At 41.8% G+C, this 23,688-nt stretch overlaps 2 protein-coding genes across 2 annotated transcripts; both read right to left on the minus strand.

Moving 5' to 3' along the window:
- Positions 1 to 1,882: 1,882 nt before the first annotated feature.
- tmem184ba (transmembrane protein 184ba) lies at positions 1,883 to 13,473 on the minus strand. Its single transcript, XM_029527582.1, has 9 exons — positions 13,148 to 13,473; positions 13,025 to 13,057; positions 11,104 to 11,365; positions 10,360 to 10,525; positions 6,884 to 6,974; positions 6,467 to 6,634; positions 6,004 to 6,173; positions 5,721 to 5,915; positions 1,883 to 4,838 (listed from the first exon to the last, which is right to left on the minus strand). Exons 3-9 carry the CDS (start codon positions 11,335 to 11,337, stop codon positions 4,609 to 4,611), a joined length of 1,254 nt encoding a protein of 417 aa, XP_029383442.1. The 5' UTR covers positions 11,338 to 11,365; positions 13,025 to 13,057; positions 13,148 to 13,473; the 3' UTR covers positions 1,883 to 4,608.
- A 2,626-nt stretch (positions 13,474 to 16,099) lies between these two features.
- csnk1e (casein kinase 1, epsilon) lies at positions 16,100 to 22,001 on the minus strand. The gene is made up of 10 exons (XM_029527320.1): positions 21,920 to 22,001; positions 21,689 to 21,799; positions 20,893 to 21,041; positions 19,117 to 19,345; positions 18,852 to 19,022; positions 18,558 to 18,706; positions 18,276 to 18,474; positions 18,049 to 18,194; positions 16,922 to 16,987; positions 16,100 to 16,157 (listed from the first exon to the last, which is right to left on the minus strand). Exons 1-9 carry the CDS (start codon positions 21,993 to 21,995, stop codon positions 16,955 to 16,957), a joined length of 1,263 nt encoding a protein of 420 aa, XP_029383180.1. The 5' UTR covers positions 21,996 to 22,001; the 3' UTR covers positions 16,100 to 16,157; positions 16,922 to 16,954.
- Positions 22,002 to 23,688: the final 1,687 nt, after the last annotated feature.

The raw sequence follows: 23,688 nt of genomic DNA on the forward strand, positions 1-23,688 counted from the left end.
TCCTCTTTCTTTTTCCTCATATCTGGTGGACTCCCAACAACAGATGTTGGTCATTTTGCCAAAAACGTGTCAAAGCGGAGTCGCATCTGGTAGGAATTACGCTCAAATCGATGCAAAAATCCTCTGCATACATTCCTGTTATGTGTTCTTTTTTTGTAATTTGTATTTGCCGTTGAGAGACGAAAATGTTAAGTGACATTTATCAGAGATATATTCTATATTTTATTTGTATTTAAAGGTAGATATTATGAAAAGACAAGCTAACGAGTGCTGTGATGTTTTCAGAAGTACTTATGACTAGTTGGGGGATATTCTCATGTCTAATTTTTTTGTGTGGTGACCATTATTACTTTACAAATTGTTAATTATTAGCTATATAGAAATATGCTCAAAGCCAATGGCCATATTTGCTGTATGATTTTTTTTTTTTTTTTTCTCCCATGTTTGTGTTTTTGCTATGTTTGTACTGGCTTGTTATAGTGGATTCTCGGAGGGATATTATTTTTCTATGATGGTTTGTATGTTATTTGTGTGAAAAATTAAGGTCACTTCTGAATTGGCGGGGGTAGGGGGGGGGGCAGAAATGGGGGATGTTAAAGGAAACCATGAGTGAAAAAAAAAAAAAAGTTGGAAAAAGGATGGATGCATGAGGAGGAGACAGGAAGGTTGAGGAGTTGCTAGACGATGGAGAAAGAAAGTAGTCAAGGAGGGCTGGAGAAGAAGGTGGAAAGAGATTGTGTTTTATTCACTTGAAAATCCTCTATCGGTCTCAGGCCTGTTTGAGCACTTTGGCGCAAACAGGCCTGGATCTCATAGAGTTTAGGCCACTGAATAGTGCTAGCAATATCATATATAAGCAGGCATTGAAAACACATTAGACTGTGTTAACTCCTTAAGATATGAGGCATATATTTAGCTATATGAATATCAGTGTGGCAAAGCATTTATCCTCAATATTTTAACGTCTCACATCTGTCAAATTGTGCTGGATGTTTTGTAATACTTGCAAAACAAAAATGGTCTTTGTATTTATTACTTGTATTTTTTCTATTGTGAAAATTTAAGTACATTGTCTATTTTAAATATTAATTATAATAAATGTTGTACATATTGTACATAAAATGGTGTGTGTGTCATCTGACTAGTTTGGGAAAGTGGTTGAGCATGTGGTAAAGACAGGAAGTGGATCTACAAAATGTGTTGCACAAGTAATCAGTCCAGATCAAGAGATAATAAAATGAGTAAATAGCTCTTGAACAGTGAGAATTACGAGTAAGCTGATAATATATTCAAGATGATCACAAAAGAATACAGTCCTCCTAGATCCCCGATGTTCTGGGTTTTTCCTCTGTGGTCTTTACAATGTTCAGTAATAACATAGCACAAAGCCACCCAGTGTAGCAGAATCTGTTACTTTCACTTTGTCAGGGGTAAACCACCCCAAAACTCTAGTGGTCTCTAAAACACCTGTCAGCAACATGTCGTCTGGTTTACCAGCTCAACTAATTTTATTTAGTCTTTACACCATCATGATGCTGATATGTTGGTTTCTGTCCCAAAGTACAGCATCCTCTCCAGTGTCTCTTCCTTTCTTGATGGCAAAATAATGAAATTAACATGAACCACTGTGGCAGGAAGCAATTCTGTGAGGGGAAATGTGGTTTAAATTTTGACTTATGCAAGTTCTACAAATACCAGCAATATAAAGAAATGAGATGTTGTAAAATGCCAACAAATGTACAGTAGATAACTGTTCAAGGGACCATCAACAGAAAGCTTGAATTCAAACTGTTATAGCATCTGGGTAGGGTAAGAGTTAAGTGAAAAACCAATTACATACTAGAGACCAAGAAAACACAGGGGCTTAACTTAAATATCAGACTAAATATCTTTATGATTTATTCAAATATTTATCCATTAGACATATAATAGTAGCGTCATGAGCAGCTTATATACAAAGAACTACATACCAAACCTGTTGCTGAAATAAAAAAAGAAATACAGTTATGAAGTAAAAATACAAAACTAGGTCTTTTGTTTCTCATGTGCTTAAGAGCATTTGTTGCTTTCTCAACATACATCACAAAAAGTGAAATTGTATTTATATCAATAGTGACAGCAATGCATGTGATAAGAAAATCTGACAAAGATATAGAGAAGGAGGGCGAGAAAGAGTGCATGAGAGCATTCAAAGTGCAGCAAGACTGGCAGACACCTCATAATTTTCCACCCTGATGAGAAAGTGCAGAGGAAAATGAAGCTCAGTAATGGATACAAGACATTTTTATCTGTTAAAGACTTCAATCCTCAACTGCCATCACTGCATCTGATTAGCTCATTTACAATTCCAACGTAAAAACACACTTCCAAAGACAGAACGGATGAACAGAGCCGTGTTTTTAAATGAAGCAACTCGGGCTCACTTTATAGCTGGATGGAGTTAAGTTGGTATTTTGTTGTATTCATACCAAGATGTAGTAACATGAACCCAGAATGTGATCAATAGAGGCTGTGGCTTCTGATCAGATATGGCACCCTTCTCATTTTAAACTGAGCTGTTAAGAAGTTAAAAAAAAAAAAAAATCAAGACTGATGATCGGACAATATACACTGAGACAGACTCCCTGACAAAGCATTATTTTTCCACTATCCACCAACCTGAAGGTGCGATAGCGGCTGATGAGCGTCAGTGTGTCCACGTCTCCTCCACACAGCCCCCTGATGTTCACACAGAGCTACAGCAGTCAAAGTAGTTACAGTAAACACGTTGGCAGCCTCAGCGTGACTCATTCTGATGACTCAACAACTCCAATTATGAATCAAAAAAATAAGAAATAAATAAAAATATAACCTACTCTGACTGCAATGGAAAAAAAAAGTGTAACATAAGACGGGAGAAACAGCAATGTTAAGTTTACACTCATCTTATTTAGAAATGAGTGGCTACTGAGTGTCTGAAACACTGTAAGCGCTTTAGATGAAGTTGTAGTGCTAAGATTCAGTTTGAGACATGTTAGCGTAAACAAACAAACAAACAAACAAACAAAAACGATAAACAAAAGCAGGGAAGCTGAAATATGACCTGACTCTTGTGCTCACTTGGTCAAATTCACTTCTATTAAAAAAGACGCACAGTAGTGGTGTGGTAATTTGATTGGTCCAATATTTAAAACTGGACCAAAGTACCTATTTGGTTCCTTTCACACACACACACACACGCACACATTCAAGATGTTAACAAATTGGGGATCAGCGGGATCACTTAAACACTTCCTGTGAACTCCGTGGCTCTGAGCATTACTCCGCACTGTGATTTAAATCACTGACTTTACAGCACTACTTCTCGCTGTGTGTATGTAAAGGTTTCCTACTGCTCATTTTGCTGTCATCAGCTCATGTCTGCATCAACACAGGCTATGCTCTGCGCTGTATTTATTTTTCTTTACACAGAAGCTCATATGTTGACTTCAAGTTCACTTTTAAATGTCAGTGCAGTCTGCTGTGATGGAGCACCTCTGTGGAGAAAAACCATCGGAAGTTATTGTTAACCTATATTCCTCCTCTTTTGCCCTCACTCTTGTTAACCTACATCGTGGACTGCGAAAGTCTAAATCAACCAGCTCGAGCTTTAATCCCTGCTGTCAAACAATGCCCCAATTACACCAGTATAATCCTGATCAGTTCTGCTGCTGCCCTTCACTCTTACTGCTCACTGAGGCAGATGTACTGTCTAAGCTATAATCTGCTCTCATATGTTCCACCAATATAGTTAACAACAATGATTCATACAACACATGTGTCTGACTTGGTTTACCTCTAGTTCCATCACCTCTTTGCAGTGAAGAATGTCCCTTAAAATCTCACAACCCACTACGGTTCACTCACATTGGCACATTTGTACCATGAGACAGTCATGACACTGAAAACAGCTTCTCTCTGAAACACATTAATATAATTGCTGACCTATTAATCTGTTCATTTTTTGCAAATGAAAATGCAAAGGTTCTGTCTGCATCATAATATCTAAAATTCAAAACATATATTTTCATATTTGTCACATCCAGTCATGGGAGAAATCAAATGCAACTTTCCATGAGTGGGAAAAACCAGTCATGACATCTGAAAACAACAAGGCCTTCAGAAACTAAATATTAACATCTAATAGGATGATGACATAACCACTGAGAAAGACATCTGCGCAGAGGAACCAAGACTGAGCTTAAATGTCAAATTAAAGTTCTATCCAAGCCAGAAAACTTTCCTTTAAAGTCAGTATGATTCAGCATGTTGAGTGTGACTCATAAACTTTCCAAAAACTGACACAACCCTGTTCATTTTCTGGCCAGTAATTTCAACACAAAATCAGCTCAGAGTATTTCCTCCAAAATAAGATGCTTGGGAAATGTGGGTGCAGAAATGTTTACACAAGAAGGTCCTTGCACTCATGAGCAGGCTCAAAAACAGGTAAAACAAACATGCAATTCTACAATATATCACACATTTAAGAGGACCAGCTGCACAGGAAGAAGTACCACCCACCATTAAAGCATCAGTCTGAATAAGATCCAGCTGCAACATGAAAAGTGCCCATTTGTGTCTTTCTCTCCTTTAGAATTCATCATCAGAGCTAAGCAAGAGGGTCTTCTCTGTGTCGCCCCGTGCACTGATGGTGCTGTGGGTGCGGGACACGGGTGGCGGTGCACCCTGCTCCAGTGTAGACTGCTGGGTGTACTGCTGGTAGGCTGGAGAGAAGTTGTGGATTGCATCTTGGACCATGTCCCCTGGGTTCATCGTCTCCTTCAGGCCACTGGAAATACTCTTCATGGGAGCACAGCGGCCTGCAGGAGGCAGACAAGACCACAGAGTCAGAGTCAGGAAGAAAGGGGCCAGAGTGTATACAGGGTTTAAAGAGACGGGGTGGGGGTCGTGGGTTAAAAACGTTGGGGGAAAAAAAATAAAAGTACAGGGATAAAAGAAAAATAAAGAAGTAAAAACATTAAGGGAAGGTGGATTTATGGTGAGATCAAATAGAGAGGGGAAGAAAGGGGGATGAGAAGAGAGCAGTGATTTAGTGGGAGAAGAGGCTGGCAGAGGAAAAGAGACAGCAAATGGAGAGAAAAGGCTGGAATGGGGCATCAGTGATTTAGAGAATGTTCAGCACACAAAAGGAGAGAATGGGTGAAAGAGAACGGGGGAGAGGAGGAATTGTACAGGGCCAGAGGATGTGATTTAAAGAGAGGGAAGAGACAAGGAAAGAAGGTTCACAGTGATGTAGAGTGAGGCAAGTCAGAAGGGAACAGAACAAAAAGAGGAAAAACGGGAGGGGGAGAGAGAGAGCGTACGGAAAAAGGCAAACTGGAACGACATCAACAGTTATGGATGAACTCAAACTATATTTAAATCCTTGGGGGGAAAAAAGAATTAATATGAGTGAAATGGGGGAATCAAGGAGAAAACATCACCAGTATTGAACCTACCAAACTCTCCATATGTAGGAACGGACCCTTTATGGTGCAGCAGAAAGAAAACAGAGAGACATGAAGACTGATGTGTAGAAACAGAAAGACATGACGCACTGGGTGTCCAGGTATTGTGAGTAAAGTGGAGGAGGGTGCATAAAGTAATAAGTGAAACGTAACAGAATAAAGGAGAGAGATGAGCCGGAAAATACTCACAAGCTGTTAGAAATCAAACACTCAAAAGCCCTTTCATCTTCTCACCTTGTGAATCCAGACTTTTGTCCATGTAGACATTGTATGTGAAGGCATGTCGCAGAGCGAGCGCTGCAAAAAACATCTCGATGCAGATGATAAAGTTCTGGTAACCGGCTGCAACAGTGCCCTCGCCAACGGACACCTCCGAGGAGTTAATCTGAGGGATGGCCCCGCACTTCTCGAGGATGGCCAGCAACATGCCTAACCACAAGTGACGAGATGGTACTTAATCAAAGTGTCCTTACAGCGCTGCATGACACACTGTGGCTGTTAATAGCAGCTTCCCTACCCTGCCAGAAGGAGAGGAAGATGACCGACTTGACCATGAAGAACTTGAGCATGGGGCTATAAGGGCTGAGCAGCTCTCTTGTGGCGATGTAGAAGAGGAACAGGGCATACAGAGACAAGCTGACCGAGATGTTGTAGATGATGGTTACATACAAGTACCCGCTGGCAACACTGTGGAAGGAGAATAAGTCAGAGAGAGTGATGTGGCTCTGTTCTGATTATCGACGATCAGGATTAAAGCCTGAAGTCCATCAGGAATTAAACTGAAACAATTAAGAGAGGAATTGATGATCAGTGTAGGTCACTGAATTTAAAGGAGTAATCCGCAAATATAAATTTGGCAAATAGATATCTGCTTTTTTGTTCTTGCCACCAAGTCCACTACTCAAATCACATACGGTGCATTCACCTAATAATCAATCCAGGTTTAGTTGATAGATCTCTTTCCTGGTTGAAGCACTTACTTGAAGTCTCCGTCCTTGTATTTGCCGTAGGCCTGCAGGATAACAGTGATGACGGCCATGAGCGGTTTGACCACACAGAACTGCAGAGTGGCTTGCTTACAGAAGCGCAGGAAGCCAATGGAGTAGGCCTTTCCCCTCAGACAGCAGGTGCTGTACATACAGCTGGACCTGATGGAACAATGCTCAGTTTAATACAGTCCTATAATAAACTGAAGAGCATCCTGAGCTGCTTCTGATATCTGTGAGCAGTGAACAATGCAATTCCAAAACCTGTAGGAATCGGCAGGAGGAAAAGGAATATATACAAAATATTGAACAACATGAGAAAAAAAAAAATCGCAAACCATCTCTTTTTGATGTTTGGCTACAAACACTCTTTAAAATGCAATCACTCTGCAGTAAAAATCTGAGACTTACTCAATGGGTTTCCCTCGGATCTCTGCCATTATGGCACTCTCTCCTCCAAGGTATTCATAGCACAGACTCAGGAAGTTGTAAATCACAAATGCTGGGGGAAAACAAAAAGGGTTGGCTGTTATTATGTCTGAGCAGACATCATTTCTATTAACCATGATAGCCCTGAACAGGCCGAAAAGATATTTAAGAGGCTACTTATCATTTTGTCTGACAATAAATGCTCCTGTAAGAATGTCTTACAAACGTCTTGTTGGTTATTTGTCTGATCTAACTGAACTTTGCTGTCCCTTAATAACAAAAATTAACACGCATCAAGAAAATATTTAAAAGGTGAATTTATCATCATCGGTTATCATTATCGGTATTGTGGCAACAAAGTAGATTCTGTGTTTATATTTTACTCTTTTTAGGACACTGAGACTGAATCAGCCAAATGAAATTCAGTGCAGATTTTACACCTGTGCTTTTTCTACTGTAACTTGTCCTTAGGTGAGAACATTTTCTTAAAACAGCAGATGGTTTTAGGTTCATCTTGATCCTTTTTAATTGAAATTTAACATTTAATAAAATCTTTTACTCCAAAACTCAATGGTTGGACTGCAGCACTGCTTTCATTTTGAAATTTGTGATATAAATTATTGTCATAACAAATACATCACATACTTTCTGTAGTCTTTTTGTAGTATTTGTTATGTATAAAATATTTAAGGTGCACTAAGCAACACAAATTAATAGTTATAGAAAATGATTAAAACTAAAAACCCAGCAGAGTGAATCACCCACAGACACCCCAACAGTCACGCAAACGTCCTGTCAAATGTCCACAAGGATACATAGTGCATAATAATGTGTTATACGTGTAATGGTCCAACAGACTGTGCTGAGTTTAGAAACAGCTGACACCAACTGATACAGATGTTGGAGCATGCAAGATATTTATACTATTTCAACAATAGAACAGTTATTCATTAAATCACAGTTTCAGAAATGGAATGAAGGTGTGACACTACACACTATCAAACTAATACCTGATTCATTTTTACATTTATGTACTCATGCTTTACTATCTTCTTTTCATTTCATTCTTGCCATAGGTCAGCCAACTAAATGAGCACTTCTTGCACAAACACAGGAGTGGCACTACAGCATACTTCCAACTTTGCTCACAAGTTTTGCTATATTGACTCTATGAAGTGGATATCGAAGAAAACCTCAGTGTCAAGAAAAGACTGTAGCGGAGGACACGAGCAAATACACAAAATAAAAGGTGTCACACTTCTATTTAGGTGTAACAATGTAAAGGTCTGTTTCAGGTGTGTTTTGCTTCTGAATATCTATATCTAATAATTGGAAATAATTTATCTGCAAAGCACTTTTTTTTTTTAAACAGTTTGTTGTTTTGAAATATGTAATTTCCCTCAGAGAGTCCTCTTAAGTACAGTAATCTCAGGCTGTATGAACATGTGGTCACTGAAATCATATAGTTAAATCATAGTGACATGCCTGCTGGAGAAATAAAAAGCTGGAATGGCATGAAGATGTCACTTTCTGGCTGAAAACCACTAAACTAGCTTTCACAAGGAAAGAATATCCAAACCTCTACACATACAGACACACACACTTTTCCATCCTGTGACTGATTTTCACCTGAGTCTCTTGTGACCAGTGGATTATCTCCCCTTCTGCTTCAGTGAGAGGCTGATGACGACCAAGAAGCTCATGAAAAACACAACCAGGCTAATCCTGTTAACCCCCAAGCACCTTCCTACCCCACTGTGTGTGTGTGGGTGTGTGTGTGAGCTTGCGTGCAGACACTTTCACACGGATTTTGTCTGATTGTCTATGTGAGGTAAAATAAGGCCAGTGTAGCCCCGTGTAGCAGGTGAATATCAGTCAACTGTGAAAGTGTGAAAATGTGCTGTGTGTAGGGATGGGTATGTTGGCAGCTCTCATTTTTACTGATGGCAGAGCTTCTTGCTATGTCAGCTGTCTGCAGCTATGGTTATTATATTGTCCTTTTCATCCTATGACACAAACACACACTGACTCACACCTACATTACTGGATTCTTTTCTGGTGTCAGTCCCCTCTCAGACAACACTTAAGTAATAATGTACCACACTTGCCAGTACCTTGTCTTAAACAAAGAGCTGAGCGGTGAGAACCGGTTCATCTGCTCTGTGTCTCAGCTGTTTATCAATGTGCTCCTTCACCACGACCCAAGAGCCCCCGTCAGCTCTGCCCATTGCTATGGTGATACAGTAGGTCTACGTACAATGAGGAACTTTGCTGCAAGTTCAGTTGTGAAAAAGTCATTATCTGATGCAGCCATTGCAGTTGATGAGGAAGATTTCTCAGCACTGTTGCCATGCAACAGGTTGGACCATCCTTGCTCAGGCAAAGCTCTAGGCAGGGTGAAGCAGGATTGTGAGAAGGCGAGAGCAAACAGAACAAGGAAGACCAGACATGAGGAGGAGGAAGGAGTGTGGTAGAGGTAGACAGTGAAAGAAGGAAAGATGATCACACAAGTAGGTGGAAGAAATTTGGACAAGGAGCAGCAATCTGTCTGTGGGAGTTATATGATGATTAACACTGACGACACTTCCTGTCAAAAGCAGAACCATGTATAGTGTATCCCCCAACTCATATCTAAATGCATGTGACATCATCTCTTTGCCGGCGCAGGAAGTAGCACCGGAGCTAGTAGTCACAGCGAGTGAACTATTTTTATCCTGACCATCACAGCTGACTGTAAAGAATGTGGAGCGGAGGCAGTAAGATGCCGTCCATCCCCTCCTGTTCGTTCAAGATTTCAAACCATTACAGATTGGAAGCATCCAACAATATTTTTTGTCACTTGCTAAGCACAACCAGATCACCAAATCGTCATCTCTTTATCATATGCAAATACTTTCAAGCTACAGTGATCAGCTCAATTATGAGCTGTTGTTACAATTCTACCTGTTCTAATGACATTAACTCACTTCAAGGAAATCCCCAAAACCAAACCTCAGATATATTCACTCGGACAAATATAAAAAGTAAAAAGTATTTGAGAATTAAAAATAGCTACTGTCCCAATATGTGCGGACAATTTTAAAACATTGAAACTGTGAATTTTTCTAATCAAGCAGGTCAAGAAAATGTGTCTGAGATGTTGTAAACTTCATTACAGAATTAAAGCTGCTTTACTCTGTCATCTTACAGTGAGATGAGACAATCCCTCACTTTAGTGTAACTTTTAATCAACTTTAACAGAAAAGCTAAGAATCTGACAAGGATTCGTTGTGTAGGTGGAATCTATATGTTAAAGGTGGTTGGTTAGGCCATTCTTCACTAATCTCATTCATTACTTCAATCACAACTCTCAAAGCAGCCTGCCAGCAAATGATTATTGGGGAAGAGCTGTTGCTTTATTGTCTGGACCATCACTGCCATTTAACCCACAGGCAAGAATGTCAGAAACACGTCCTTACCTTCGTAACAGTCCCTCACTGTGCCAAAGTACACATAGTACTGGTCATTGGTGAAGAAGAGGAGGCTGAGCCAGGAGTCAAAGGCATAGATGGGAACGATAAAGAGGATCCTCACAATGTGGCGCTGCTCCCGGGGTGAGCTGTAAAACCGGAGATGCATATAGATCTGGAACAGACAGAATGGACACTTTAGATTCAGAAAGATTATACTGAAAATAAGACCTGTTAGTGAAGACTAGAAACAGAAGCTGATTCCCTGTTCTCACTATTGTTGTGCACTGGTAAGTCAGTACGGCAGGACATAAGCACTTTTATATGAAGATAAGACATCTATAACTTAAACTGGGAGACACATTTTAAAAACTTTGCAGGCTTTGCATCCATCTGGATCAAGTTTCAGCTGAACAAACATAAGTGTGTTTCTTGCATATTCTTGGTTGGTATAACAAACACCTGCTGAGGGATGTTGCCAAGCAACCCCTGCCCTTCTCTTGGCCTGAGCAAATGTGTGTGTGTGTGTGTGTGTTTTCAGGATCACATCATCTGTGCATTAGATAACACACACACACACCCATGCCTGGCTCCTGTATTCCTTTAAGAGCAGCTGTTTGAGAGAACCTGTTAAATCAAAACTCATTTGTATCTCCAGCTAGGTAAATAAAACAGCACCACCCAGTTTTGTTTGAATTTAAAATATGATTATTCATACTCCTCCCTCCTATCATGCTGTTTGGAAGCTGTTACCTGGTGACAGGTGAGGATGAGTGCAGTCCAGACAAAGAAGCCAGACACAGCCTGTGCTCCAGGAGTCATGAGAAAGATAGGCTGTTCTGTGCTCAACCGTGGTGCTTCTGGGAACCATGAAATATTAGGGCCTGTTGGTGCTGCTGTGAGTGGGAGGCCAGGTGCTGCAGCCAGGGGAGAATCTTCCCCCAGCCTCTCTGACAGCGACATGTCTCGCCGCCACAGCTTCAACATCTGGAAGTCGCACAGAGGGTGTTGATGTCTTTAGAGGACAAGTTGGACAGAAAAGACGATGATGATGAGTGAAATGTATGAAAGGGCATGCACGTGTAAATATGATAAACAATGAAACTCAAAGAGTGACAATGAGGTTGACACAACCCGTTAGGTATGAACATCAATTCCCACTGGCAATCATTAACCTAGAATATAGATCACATGCACTCTTTATCATTTTCATGACAGGCAGCCAGATTAAGGATAAACAGATACACCACATGACAATGACTTACTATAAGTCAACAATCTGTATGTGATAACTATAAAGTATCATTGTTCTTCAGTGTATTCCTACATTCCCCAGAATGCCATGAGCCAATCGTCAGCTACAATTCTGCTGTTGCTGTGAAATGGTGACATCTATTAAAAATGTTACTCTTGGTTGTCAGAGGACTGGCAACTAAAACAAAGTTAAAATAAAGCTGGAAACATTTTTTGCAAACTAGTGTCATAAACATCTTGGAATGTATAATCCCACTTCTTTTAATCATAGATATTTCAATATTTGGCCAGTAAGTCAAACAAGCACAAACAACCAGCATGACCAAGTTTACATGAAGATGAACCAAAGATGTTATACACGCCGTTTTATCCAACCCAAAGCTAATGAAGATGACTGGACTTCAAGTGGCCGAAGGACATGTTGCATAAGCAGCAGCAGCCGGTCAGTGTCACAGTCATGTTTGCAGGGTGTATTTGTTCTTGGACACTGACAGATGTGTGTGCTTGGGGGAGATGGAGACCTTAATGTTGAATTGTAAAAAAGTGGACATAAGTGCTAAAAGTGGCTACAGATAGAGACGGTGAGAGACCTATTATGGTTCATCTGCCAGAGTAGCATGGCAACTGACAGTCACAATGCACCCAGAACAAATGGTGCTGACAAAGACAGGCTGACAATATGCCACCCCCGCCGCCACCACCACACACACACACACACACATATATATATACACAAACACATACAAGCCACCATACAGCTTCTTTATAACGCTAATTATCTTAGTTTAGTGAGTTAATTTGGTGGTTAGATAAAATACATTGACCCATTTACATGAACTTATATGTGACACTGAGTTTGTTTGTATTTGTGTGTGTGGCAGCAGGTCATTTATATTCATTTGGTGTTGATCAGCAGATTCACATGTCAACAAGGAGAAGTGAAGGCATCAGCAGGCAGACACACACACACACACACACACACACACACACACACCTAACAATACCGGTGACAGGGCAGTGATGCTGTGCTGGAGCAAAAGGGACATCTGTGTGTTTCATTTGAAAGGCAAAAAAGGTCACACACAGAAGGACACACGAGGTTTACTACAGAGGCAGGGGGTCGGTAATAAAGCCAAGCAACAGATGGGAAGGAGGTGATGGGACCAGACAGGAGGTGTGTATAATTCATAAATAATGATATGGTGGACAGGCAGACTGGATTATTAGAGGCTTGAACCACAACAACAACAACAACAACAACAAAGGTGGCGTTTACAGAGCAAGCTGCTACTCTGATAACATTTCCATTGCAGTGATTTTACTGTAACGATATGAAAGTAAATATGACGGCACAAGCTTGGATAATATGGAAGTGATGCACACAAACAAATAAAAAAATGAAGCCCCGCTTGAGACTCACCTTTGTTAACAAAACAGCCGCGACAGTTAACGTCTGAAACGGAGAAACACTTCAGTTACTCGGATAAATTAGTGTTTGTATCAAGGCAAAGTATTTCTCACCTGTTTCAGGGAGCAGACTCACCTGAAAAAAAGGTGTAGTGGTTTAAAAACCCGCCTGAGCTCCGTCCAACAAAACTCAGGGCCAGAAATAACCCCGAAACGGCCCTAACTGCTCCTCAACCGAGCCGCCGCTTCATCCATGTTGAGCCTCCGCCGGACCGCCCCGTCAGCCTCAAAATAACACAACTCCCCCCTAAAGTTGCTCTCTCATGTCAAACAGCGTCCGTACCGTGCCTAAAGCAGCTGTGTGTCCGTAAACGTGGTGTAGAGTCGCTGCTGATGGAGTTACGGCGGTGGGCTCCGTCCTTCCCGGCCGCCCCGGTGTCTCCGCTCCGCAGCCTTCACGCTGATCCCTGCCGGATTAACGGCTCATTAACATGGCCGCGCCCTCTGCCTCAGGAAGAGCCGGCACAGCCAATCAGACGCTGGCTGACACGGCCAGGGGGCGGAGTTTATTCTCGGTGGGAGAAGATCGGGGGCCTGACTCATTATTTGTTTATCACTTCCTGTGTAGTCACAGTGTGTGGGAAACCAATAATAACCAGAACATTAAGTTTTAAGTATTACAAGTAACTTCGTGACCTGATCTTGTTGAGGAGGACTTTCTCTCGGTGCATGTTTTGACCTGTCATGGCAGAAAAAGCACAGGTCTAACTAATAACGATTGCCAGGTGCCGCCCGTGGTGGAAGACATATTTGTAAAATTAGAAAAATGGTGGCATACTGGGACAGTGGTCCCCTCAATGCAAGTAGGTCCTGCGTTCAAACCCCAGGCCTGGGCAGTTTGCATGTTCTCTCTGAGCTGGAGTGAGTTAGTTCTGGGTACTCTGACTCCCACAGTCCAGGAACATGCAGGTTCATGTTAGCTGGTCATCTGACATCTGAAGTGTGTCTGAGTGTGATTTGTTGAATGTCTCTGTAGACCCTGTGATGACCTTTGATGACCTGTTCATGACCCTGCCCTCCAGTCAGCTACAGCTTCCTCCGTGAGCCTGACAAGTAAGCAGTACAGATGACTGGATTGATAATGTAAAAATAGTACAAGTAAAGTAAAAATTTTGCCTATGTCTGAAGACATTATCACCAAAATGTATTTGAGAATAGTGAACCTTATATTACGCATAATCAGTGATATTTATTATTATACATTATTTAATTACATTTTTTTACAGCTATCATAAAATGAAATGAGTTAATATTGTAGCTGATTGAGTTGTGCATTGGATATTTATGAATTGTGTTGTTTAAAAAAATTGTTTCATTTGTAAAGTTTTAATCTGAAAGGTAACTTCTAAAACGATTTTTCAGATATATGAAGTGGAGTTAAAAGTAAAACAAGTGAATAATTGAATACGTTTGCATATACTCTCCTTGATTGCAAAACTGTACAATGGCAACAAAGCAAAAAAACTTAAGAAATAAACAAAAAAACTAAACGTAAAAACACAATTTAATCAATTGTGTAAAATAAAGTTAAATGGGTTACAAGTAGTACAAGTGATAATATAAAATTTAAATATATTTAATTAAATATAAAATTTAATAATATCATTTATTCAAAATGAATTAATTGTATTCTGTATGAGGTGAAACAAAACATCAGAAGAATGTATAAGCTGTGTATATTTTTATTGATTCAGAAAATATACACAAATATCATAGTAATAAAGTTGAAGCATGGTAAAGAAATGTACAGGACATCAGTCAGTTTCATCCCACTGGTGACATCTGTCCATCCTGAAAGGTCTGGGTCAACATACTCCTCAAAATATTAACAAGAACCTTTCTGTCATTGCCTGCCACAGTGGAAACCAAAACACACACCTGGCAGACTCCAAAGGTTATTGGTTCACTATTTGGCCCAGGGCTCTCAGGAAATGACACTCTTTTCTTTCCAGCATCTTCTTTAAACAATCTGTCACATTCCGGCAAAAGGTATCTACACATTTACATGTATTATAAAGTAAAAAAAAAAAGCAAACATATAGAACAAAAATATAAATGTAAGACCAGACTTGTTCATCACCAAGATCTTCTAACTTTCTCAAGTCTCCTCATACCCGGAGTTACAAGCTGGACTAAGGCTTTATCATATCGTACAATCATCATGGCTCTCCCTGCATCCTGACCTCAACTCAAAGCTGTCTTTCTCATAGTTTTCTTCATCTTGTCATGTCCGGTGAGCATGTTTGCCTGGTTCATCTCACCTCCGTCTGATAAACCTTTTATTGGGACAGATCCTCTGTAAGAATTTGTGGATAAGTGATCACCATTCATGTTTCCTTTCTCTGTGCTTCCTTTCCTCAGACTCTCTAAAGCAAAGCTGAAGGCAAAACAAATATTGAAGACATTAACACACAGACAGACACTGACATTTACTGACAAAAAGCAGCCTTGCTCTCATCCATAAATTCATTCATTGTCTCCCTCTAATCTTCCCCTTGGTTCATTTTTAAGCATTCTCCTGTCTCATCTATTGTAGGCCTAAATACACTCTAATTTTGTGTTCATGTCCATAGATGTTTACATATTCATTTATAATCAAGAACACCATAAACAGCAGATGTAGCTCTCAAACAATAGCAGGTTTATAGTTATTTTTTTATTCAAACACAGCTGTAAACCACAGAATAATTTAAATTAAGTCCATTTTGTGCACTTCAGATGTTATCTTTTTGTTTTTTTGTTAGTTTTTTGTTGTTTTTTGTTTTTGTTTTTGTTTTTTTTTGTTTGTTTTTTTTTTGCATGTTGAGCCTCTGAGTCGATGGGAAGGTGAATATGAATGAAGAAGGGACCTGACCTGCGTGTTGTTTCAGTCCCTTCCTCCTCCAGCATCCCAAAAAGCAATCAGTTCCAGCCAAGAGTCTGTTTGTCTCACTGGTTCTCTATCATCTCAGCGTTTCTGTAACACCGAGCATGCTCACACAGCGCTGACAGACACACGGACACAAGGCCTCGTTCTGCTCCTCTTCGCCACTCATTCATGTTTCATTCATCCATTTGAAAAGTAGGGGGTATTTGATACCCTGCAGCTGACAAACCACAAGAAACCAAACAAGGAAGACCAATGTTAGTTCTTCGGATAACTGAAGGACAAGATATTCTATAAAATTGTAGCATAAAATGACCAAAACTAAAGCTATGCTGTGTCTTTCTTACTAATAAGCTTCAGATTTATTTTTAAATTAAATACAAAGAATAAAACAACCGTAGCTTCAAAGAAACATGTTTCTCCAACTGGAGTAAACTGTTTACTGGGGACTGTTTCCATCAGCACATTAGAAACGTAAGTGAATGTTAACAGCAGCAGGTTGGTTTATGTAGGCTCGACAAGAAGTAAATAACAGCAGGGGCTGCATGTTACAGAGGGAGTATTTGAACGCTGTTTGTGTCAAAAAGCTCCCTCATATGCAGCCAACAAATGTGTGTGAGGGATCCAACAGGTGGATCCTGCGTGGCCCAACCTACCCCAAGATTCATCATGTGCCAGTTCCAAAAAAAATATAGCAGCAAACAAGGTCGACAGAGCCAAAGGATTTTTAAATATAAGCACCAGGTTTCAGCTCAGAGACATTTTCCATGGTACAGGAACATGTTGAGGAAAGAGTCTATACTAAGTTCAGTAGAGACAGTTTTACTACCAAAAGCTATCATTAGTTGTCATCCATCATCAGTGTTACTGTGAATTACCGCTGTTTAATAACTAATATATTGCCTTTTTTCTCCCACTGCATATTAAGCATGGAGGGTCAGGGGTCGCTGTGTGTATGTGTGTGAGTGTGATGCATGTCCATACCTGCCACTGACCTGCGGGCAAGCCAGGATGAACTCACTTTGCCAGATGTTCAAATGGCACACTGACCTGAGCACAGATAGAAAGACGGGAGGCTTGAAGCTGTACAAAGGGAGAAGGCAGAAACCTGAAGAGCCTGTCAATGGCCGCACCCGGTGACCTTTCTCAGTCCTTGATTTATGACTTATTGTCTCTGTCCTGTGCTCTTTGTGGCCATTGTGAGCAGCTTCGCTGAGGTTTTCTCTGAGGATCCAAATATTCATATGGAGGGCAAACCCACAAAGAGAGGCACACAAACTGAGTAAAGGCTTGGACCATGAGAGGCAGGTTGATTCACTGGTGCAGCAGATTTACTGAGTATGATTAAAATTACAGCAAGTTCAGACATTCAGAAGAGCTGCTGTCACTTCTGCAGGATGCATACGTGTTCCAGCTAACGAACAGGCATCAGAAAGACTCCAGTTGCATATAATGAACAAGCCGGATGCTGCCTCTTCAGATTAGTTTAGTCTATGTCCATATTATATCAGCCTTAAAAAACACAAAAACAAAAGCACTTCATGGTGTCAGCAATAGGCATGTTGTATATATATGATATGATATAATATCATTTTAATGTTTTCCCAGGTAATAATTTCAATCTGCCATCATTAATTACTAATTTGTGTAAGGTAATGAAAATCCTTCTGAGCCACTTTAATCACAAAGAATCTCCGCAGTAGTTTATTTATGGTTCAGCCCGAAAATAACGAGACAGAGTCGACAGCTATGCATGCAGCTCAGGGAGGCTTTGAGCTAAATGGTAACAATGCTATGCTAAAATGCTCACAATGACACTGATAACATGCTGATGTAAGGGAGGCATCACGTTTACTGAGTTCAGCATCTCAGTTGAGCATTTGCTGACATTTGTTTACTAAACCTGAACACCAAGTTCAGGGGGATTAGTTCTTTAGATGAACGCTGCTTTTCTTAGAGAGAGCAGGCAGTGGAGGATGTTGCTTGACAAGAGCTTTGGTCATTGTTGCATTCACAAAAGAAGAGATTATGGTGCCCCCACTGAGCAGCATTATGTCCAACTGCCTTCACAACAAGGTCGGACAGTAGTAAGCTAGTCACAGTCTTCCTACCTGCGATGCAGTGATGCGTGACTGGTCAAGGCGCGCAGTGAGGTCAGAGGAGGAGATGTTGGCGGGGGCTCCGCGATGAAGCCTCATGGCCACCTTCCTCTCTCGCTCTGCTCGTTCTGCCCTCCCTGCCTGAGGAGAGCGGTTACCTGCAGGAAGACAGAAAAACACACATTTGAAATAAGAGCAGTTGTGTCCTGCAGTTAGTTCCAACCAACCAATTTCCTGACCTGACTGCTGGACGCCACGTGTGACAGGATTGGAGGGCGCAGCGTCTACCTCGTTCCTGACTCTGTTGGCTGCTGAAGGGTTTGGACCAGACGGCAGAGCACGACCTCCACCGCCTCTTTGGCCTCCTCCTGCTCGCTCCTCTCCTTCTTTTCCCTCCCGCCTCTCTCTTTCTCCCTCCTCTGATGTTCTGCTAGCTCCCTAAAACACAGAGGAACCATCGGAAAGCCGAAAAGATTTAAACCCCCAGTGTAGAAAAAGCTTATGAAAAGCATGACACTCACAAACTTCAGCATGTTCCAGTCAAAGACGTAGTCATAGGAGAAGCCCTGTCGGTGGAAAAGGTTCCTGAAAAGCTGCCTCAGATAAGAGTAGTCCGGCTTGTCATCGAACCTCAGGGCACGACACATGTTCAGGTATGTGGAGAATTCAGCTTGGAAACAGAGAGGGAGAAATGGATTTGGAGGCAGGACAGGCTTAGACAGGTGAAATGGGCTAAATGTTACACAGGCCCTGTTTAAATTGGCTTCCTTACTCTTACCCATCCTATCACTGTTGTCAAAATCCCATCTACTCACAGGGGTATCCCTTGCAGAGAACCTCAATAGGGGTGGACATTTTTTTCTCGCTGATCCGTTCATACTTCTGTCTCTTGGTAGCGGCTTTGAGCCCCTGCCAGGGCAGAGATCCCAGGTTGAAGTACATGAGCACATAGCCCAGAGACTCCAGGTCGTCTCGCCTCGACTGCTCTGTGGAAGAAAAGAAAACAGCAAAATAAAAGAAAGAGAGGGACTTGGGAAACATATCCTACATATAAACCGTCGTTTTCCTCTGTGTGCTTACCGATCCCCAGATGGGTATTGATGGATGCATAGCGAGCGGTGCCTGTGAGGTTCTTATTCTCACGGTAAGGGATGTGTTGGTGCGTCCGGGCATCACGGTATTTCTTGGCCAGGCCGAAATCTATGATGTAGACCAGGTTCCCCTTCTTGCCAAGGCCCATCAGAAAGTTATCAGGCTTTACGTCTCTGTGGATGAAGTTCTTGGAGTGGATGTATTCAATCCTACTGATCTGCAGTGAGACAGAGAGAAGGATTTAGCTGAACCCCATTGACAGAAAATGTTCGTCAAACGTGGCTGAGTCAAAAATGTAATCACAATAAACATTTCTCCCTCCCACAATTCGGCCATTCCCTTTCCTAAAGATGGAGGACACACAACAGACTGATGTATGATGGTTTAAGGGACAATTTCTATGTTTTCTCAGCTGCTGAATGAGATTTGGAGCCTGGGGCAGGTTGTGGTGACTGTGGCTTCAGAGGGTTGAAAAATTTTGACTGCTGTTTCGTAATGAAGGAGCAGCACTATGTCTTCAGAGCAGACTGAAGTCTGCGGAGAGTCGCTGTCAGAAAGTGACAAGATAGGCCAGGGCTAACCAATGAGCGTGCTTAGGCCAATGAAAATATACAGTATTTAGGTTTTAGAAAGATCCCTTCAGAACCACTATCTTCACAAATTCAATAAAAAATTCAGTAAAAAGAGCTTCAAGTGTGTTTGAGCTTGAGTTTTTATTCTGTCATGGTGACAAAAGTAAAAGGTAATAATGCAGGTTGACATTGGAGAATGTTTTTGAAATGCTCAGCGGATGCTCTGACAACCATGACTTGACATGAAGCCTCCAAATTTCTATCTGTGAATGAATTATTAAAACTAAAGCCAGAAAATAAAGGGATTATGGATATAGAAAAAATAGAGAAGACTTTCAGATGATTTTCAGAGTAGTTGGGACTTTGGCCTAACCATCCAATAAACAGTTACTCCTTTCTAGATTATCAATAACTTTTACTGGTGTTGAATGGTTGAGTTGCAAGACCAGGAGTCTTTATAGTTGCAGTTTTAGAGTCTTTGATCTGAAAACTAAAAGCGAGTTTCAAGGTCTACAACTCTCACTGTCCCTATGAAATTATAGTCACTGGTACTGATCAATAATCCTGCCAGCCTGTGTTGATATATACAAGTCATTTTAATGTAAAGGTGCAGTTGAGTTAAGGAGAAGAGAGGAGAGGAGAGGAGAGGAGAGCAAAGTGGCCAAGAGAAAATGGGGATGAAAAGAGCAAATGTGCCAGTTGTGGACTAAAGAACGACATATGACAGATTACAAAGACTCACAAAAGACACCGCAGTCTGACCTATGTGAGGAGGATTAGGCTGCCTTGTGGAGCCACCATGTCCTAGATTTGAATTGATTTTCACAGAGGAGTTGAATGGTTGGAGATAGTCAGGGGATAAGCTTTGTCTTGAGCCGGGAAGCAAGCCTTGGTTTAGTGAGAATTACTCTCCGATTTCAAAAGATCCCTCTCCTTGGAGTCTAAAAATAGACACGTGCTTTCATTGAAAACTGTCTTCACTTTTCTTTCTTTTATTTTGTAAGGAGGAAAAGGTGAAAGTTTGGACAGTTGAATATGTTCGGAATTAGATTATTTCATTTGTCCCTCGGAGTCATTTATAATTCTACTGAATCATTTTTTCTCAGCCTTGGTGCTTCGAGGAAGCCCTAAAGTCAGTTAAATGCACCCTGAGGTCTTATCATGTGAACCGCAGTCGTTCAGTCTGTCTCACCATCTGGTCGGCCAGCAGCAGCACCGTTTTCAGACTGAACTTGCGGGAGCAGAAGTTGAACAGGTCCTCCAAACTGGGCCCCAGCAGCTCCATCACCATAACGTTGTAGTCGCCTTCAGCGCCGCACCATTTAATTGACGGGATTCCCACTGTCGGGAGTGTTAGGAAACACAGAGCAGAGAATTCCAGCTACACGTTATACTTCACCAATTCATATCTTCGGCTCTTTCAAAGTTACATTTACTTTGCTGACAGTTTCAACAACTTCATTCATTATTTGAACTATGTCAGCTGTTCCTTTGATCTTGCATGGTTGATTTCAGCTTTATTCATCAACTGACTGTTTCTGACATGACTTACTATTATTTTTTAATAACTACTTCCTCTTAGTCTGTGATGATGTAACCTGTCACATTTTCTTTCAAGACAAACGAAGTCTTACCATATAATATCAGTTAATTGGACATTAAAATGCATCACTTAAACACTTTCTACAGACATAATGACATCTCGGTGCTACTGCTCTCAACAACCCTAAACTGACTCAAATGCTCTTTAACTCCAGTCAAAGATGTCTCTCGGTGTTCTGGAGTGACCCTAAACGCACCTCATATGTCCTGTAAATGTTATGAGATACTTTTTAAGGTCTGAAGAAGCCCCACAATGCCTCATGAAACCTTTGTAATCGTTGGAAATACCCCTGAACAGTTGTATTGACCCATCATCAGCCCTATATGCCCCTCAGTGGACCTCAAACTCTTTGCAAAGGTTTCAGAAACTGTTTGGCGCATCTCACCTCCACCCTGCATCATCTTGTAGAACTTGCTTTCAATATGGAGCTGTGGATGTTTGGTCTTCACACACTCCAGTTTGATGGCTACTTCCTCTCCTGTAGCAATGTTCGAGCCTGATGGGAGGAAGAGCAGAGGTGCGGTTGCGACATAGCAGCTTCTAACATGACCAGGGTCTCTTGACCTTTGAAATTTTAAGCACCAATTCAAGTAATCGCAGGAAGAAGAAGTCTCACCGAGGTAAATATCTCCAAAAGATCCACTCCCTATCTTCCTCCCAAGGCGGTACTTGTTCCCCACCCTCAACTCCATGGCTCCTGAGCTTTTCACCTCACTGACGGGGTAAACACACACACGGATACAAACACACACAAAGCTGCCATCAATCACTGGTGATCAATAGAGTAAAGGGACACAGTGGTGCAAAGCTGCAGAGTTTAGACTCAAAGCCATGAGCCCATGAGCTGCTGTATCATGAAAGAAAATAAAACAGGAAGCCTGGGAGAAATCGACTGGAGAGGTGAAAAGGAACGAGAAGTGGGAACGACTGGATCAAAAACAGTGACACGGTACAGTCTGACTTGATTTGCTTGAGCTAAGAAGGAAAATGTTGCTCATTTCCAGGCATAACATGATCTTACTGAAGACACAGTGGAAGGAAAATAATGCTGCACAAGAGCTAATGCAATGACCCTGCTCAGCTATGTTGAGTTGATTTACACCTTCAGAGGGCGTGATAATAAATTCTGGTACCTTGGAGGACAACAATGTAGGCCACTGAAGTGTTTATAAAGTGCATGGGGAGATGGTGAGAGCAAAGAAGAACAGAGCATGTAATTGTATAACATGATTTATTCAGAGCTGCAGGAGTGGAGGCGGGGTGGTGGTGGTGGTGGTGGTGGTGGTGGTGGTGGTGGGGGGGGGTGGGGAGGGTGGGGGGCATCTCACACACTCTTCCCAAAGCACTTCAAAGAAGTCTGGTCCTGTATACAAGTGATTTGCATAAACTCCAAATCTCTGACTGGAGTCCCCTGACAAAATTTGGAATGAGTCATGTTTTCCTCACCCAAGCCACTTCCTCCTGAACAGCCATGACATAAGGACTGGAAAGACTGAAGGCTTTTTGACAGAAGATGTCTTGACTTTACCCTAAATGCTGACTAAGTTTTTTTTTTTTTTTTTTTTCAGTCTTAGCTGCAATGTAGACCTACATACCCCCCCCCCCCCCCCAACCACATTCACGGTGCAGGGAAAAAAGCAGAGCAAGCCACTGCTGCACACTAGCAGCCCATTTAGCTCCCTGCTCAGCCTCCGAAGACGCTTTACTGTCCCCGTTATAAAACTGAGAGCCACGGTAGCTGCAAAGGACCGCAAAAACAGACGAGACGTGCTATTGTCAGAGGGGAGACTTGATGCAGCTGCCCCAGATACCACAGGAGAGAAATGGGGTAAGGTGCTGAATGCAAAAGCACACATCTCATCTCTCACTGTCCATCAAATGTGGCAATAAATCCCATAACCGCACCCTCCTGAACCAGCCCCCCCACGCTAACACGACTCTATGTGCACTCTATTTGTTTAACACAGAAAGCCTCTCTCACACACACACACACGCCTCCAGGCACCTTGACAAGCCAAAATACCCCCCGCCCCCCCTCACCGGGTTGTGTGAGGCTCCGTGGTCGCCTGGCTCCGTGTCTCACTCAGGACCCTGGACAGCGACGCACCGACGCGGCTCCGGACGGCTCATAATCTGAAATGTGACCTGAAGTCCGGCTCCGCAAACACTACACCCCCCAAAAAATACCCCACATCCGCACAGACACGAGCCCCGGGACTCTGGAAGATTCTCCCTGTAAGGATCCTGTTTTTATTTTTAGGAAAAAACGCCGAAACCAGACCCCGAGGTCCTTCTCTCTCTCTCTCTCTCCCCCCTCACACACCCCCACCCAGCCCTCTCTCACTTTACACCATTGACAATATCAATGATGTCATCCGCAGACTT

This window comes from Echeneis naucrates, chromosome 19, assembly GCF_900963305.1.
Source record: "Echeneis naucrates chromosome 19, fEcheNa1.1, whole genome shotgun sequence".
Taxonomy (NCBI): domain Eukaryota; kingdom Metazoa; phylum Chordata; class Actinopteri; order Carangiformes; family Echeneidae; genus Echeneis; species Echeneis naucrates.

Coding starts and splice junctions, on each gene's coding strand:
- tmem184ba (XM_029527582.1), bottom strand. CDS start 11,337: ATGTTGAAGCTGTGGCGGCGAGACATGTCGCTGTCAGAGAGGCTGGGG. Junction 10,526..11,103: donor TCATCCTCACCTGTCACCAG/GTAACAGCTTCC, acceptor TGTCTGTTCCAG/ATCTATATGCATCTCCGGTT. Junction 6,635..6,883: donor ATCCGAGGGAAACCCATTGA/GTAAGTCTCAGA, acceptor TTGTTCCATCAG/GTCCAGCTGTATGTACAGCA.
- csnk1e (XM_029527320.1), bottom strand. CDS start 21,995: ATGGAGTTGAGGGTGGGGAACAAGTACCGCCTTGGGAGGAAGATAGGG. Junction 19,346..20,892: donor TGCTGCTGGCCGACCAGATG/GTGAGACAGACT, acceptor GTCTCACTGCAG/ATCAGTAGGATTGAATACAT. Junction 18,707..18,851: donor TCTCTGCAAGGGATACCCCT/GTGAGTAGATGG, acceptor TCTGTTTCCAAG/CTGAATTCTCCACATACCTG.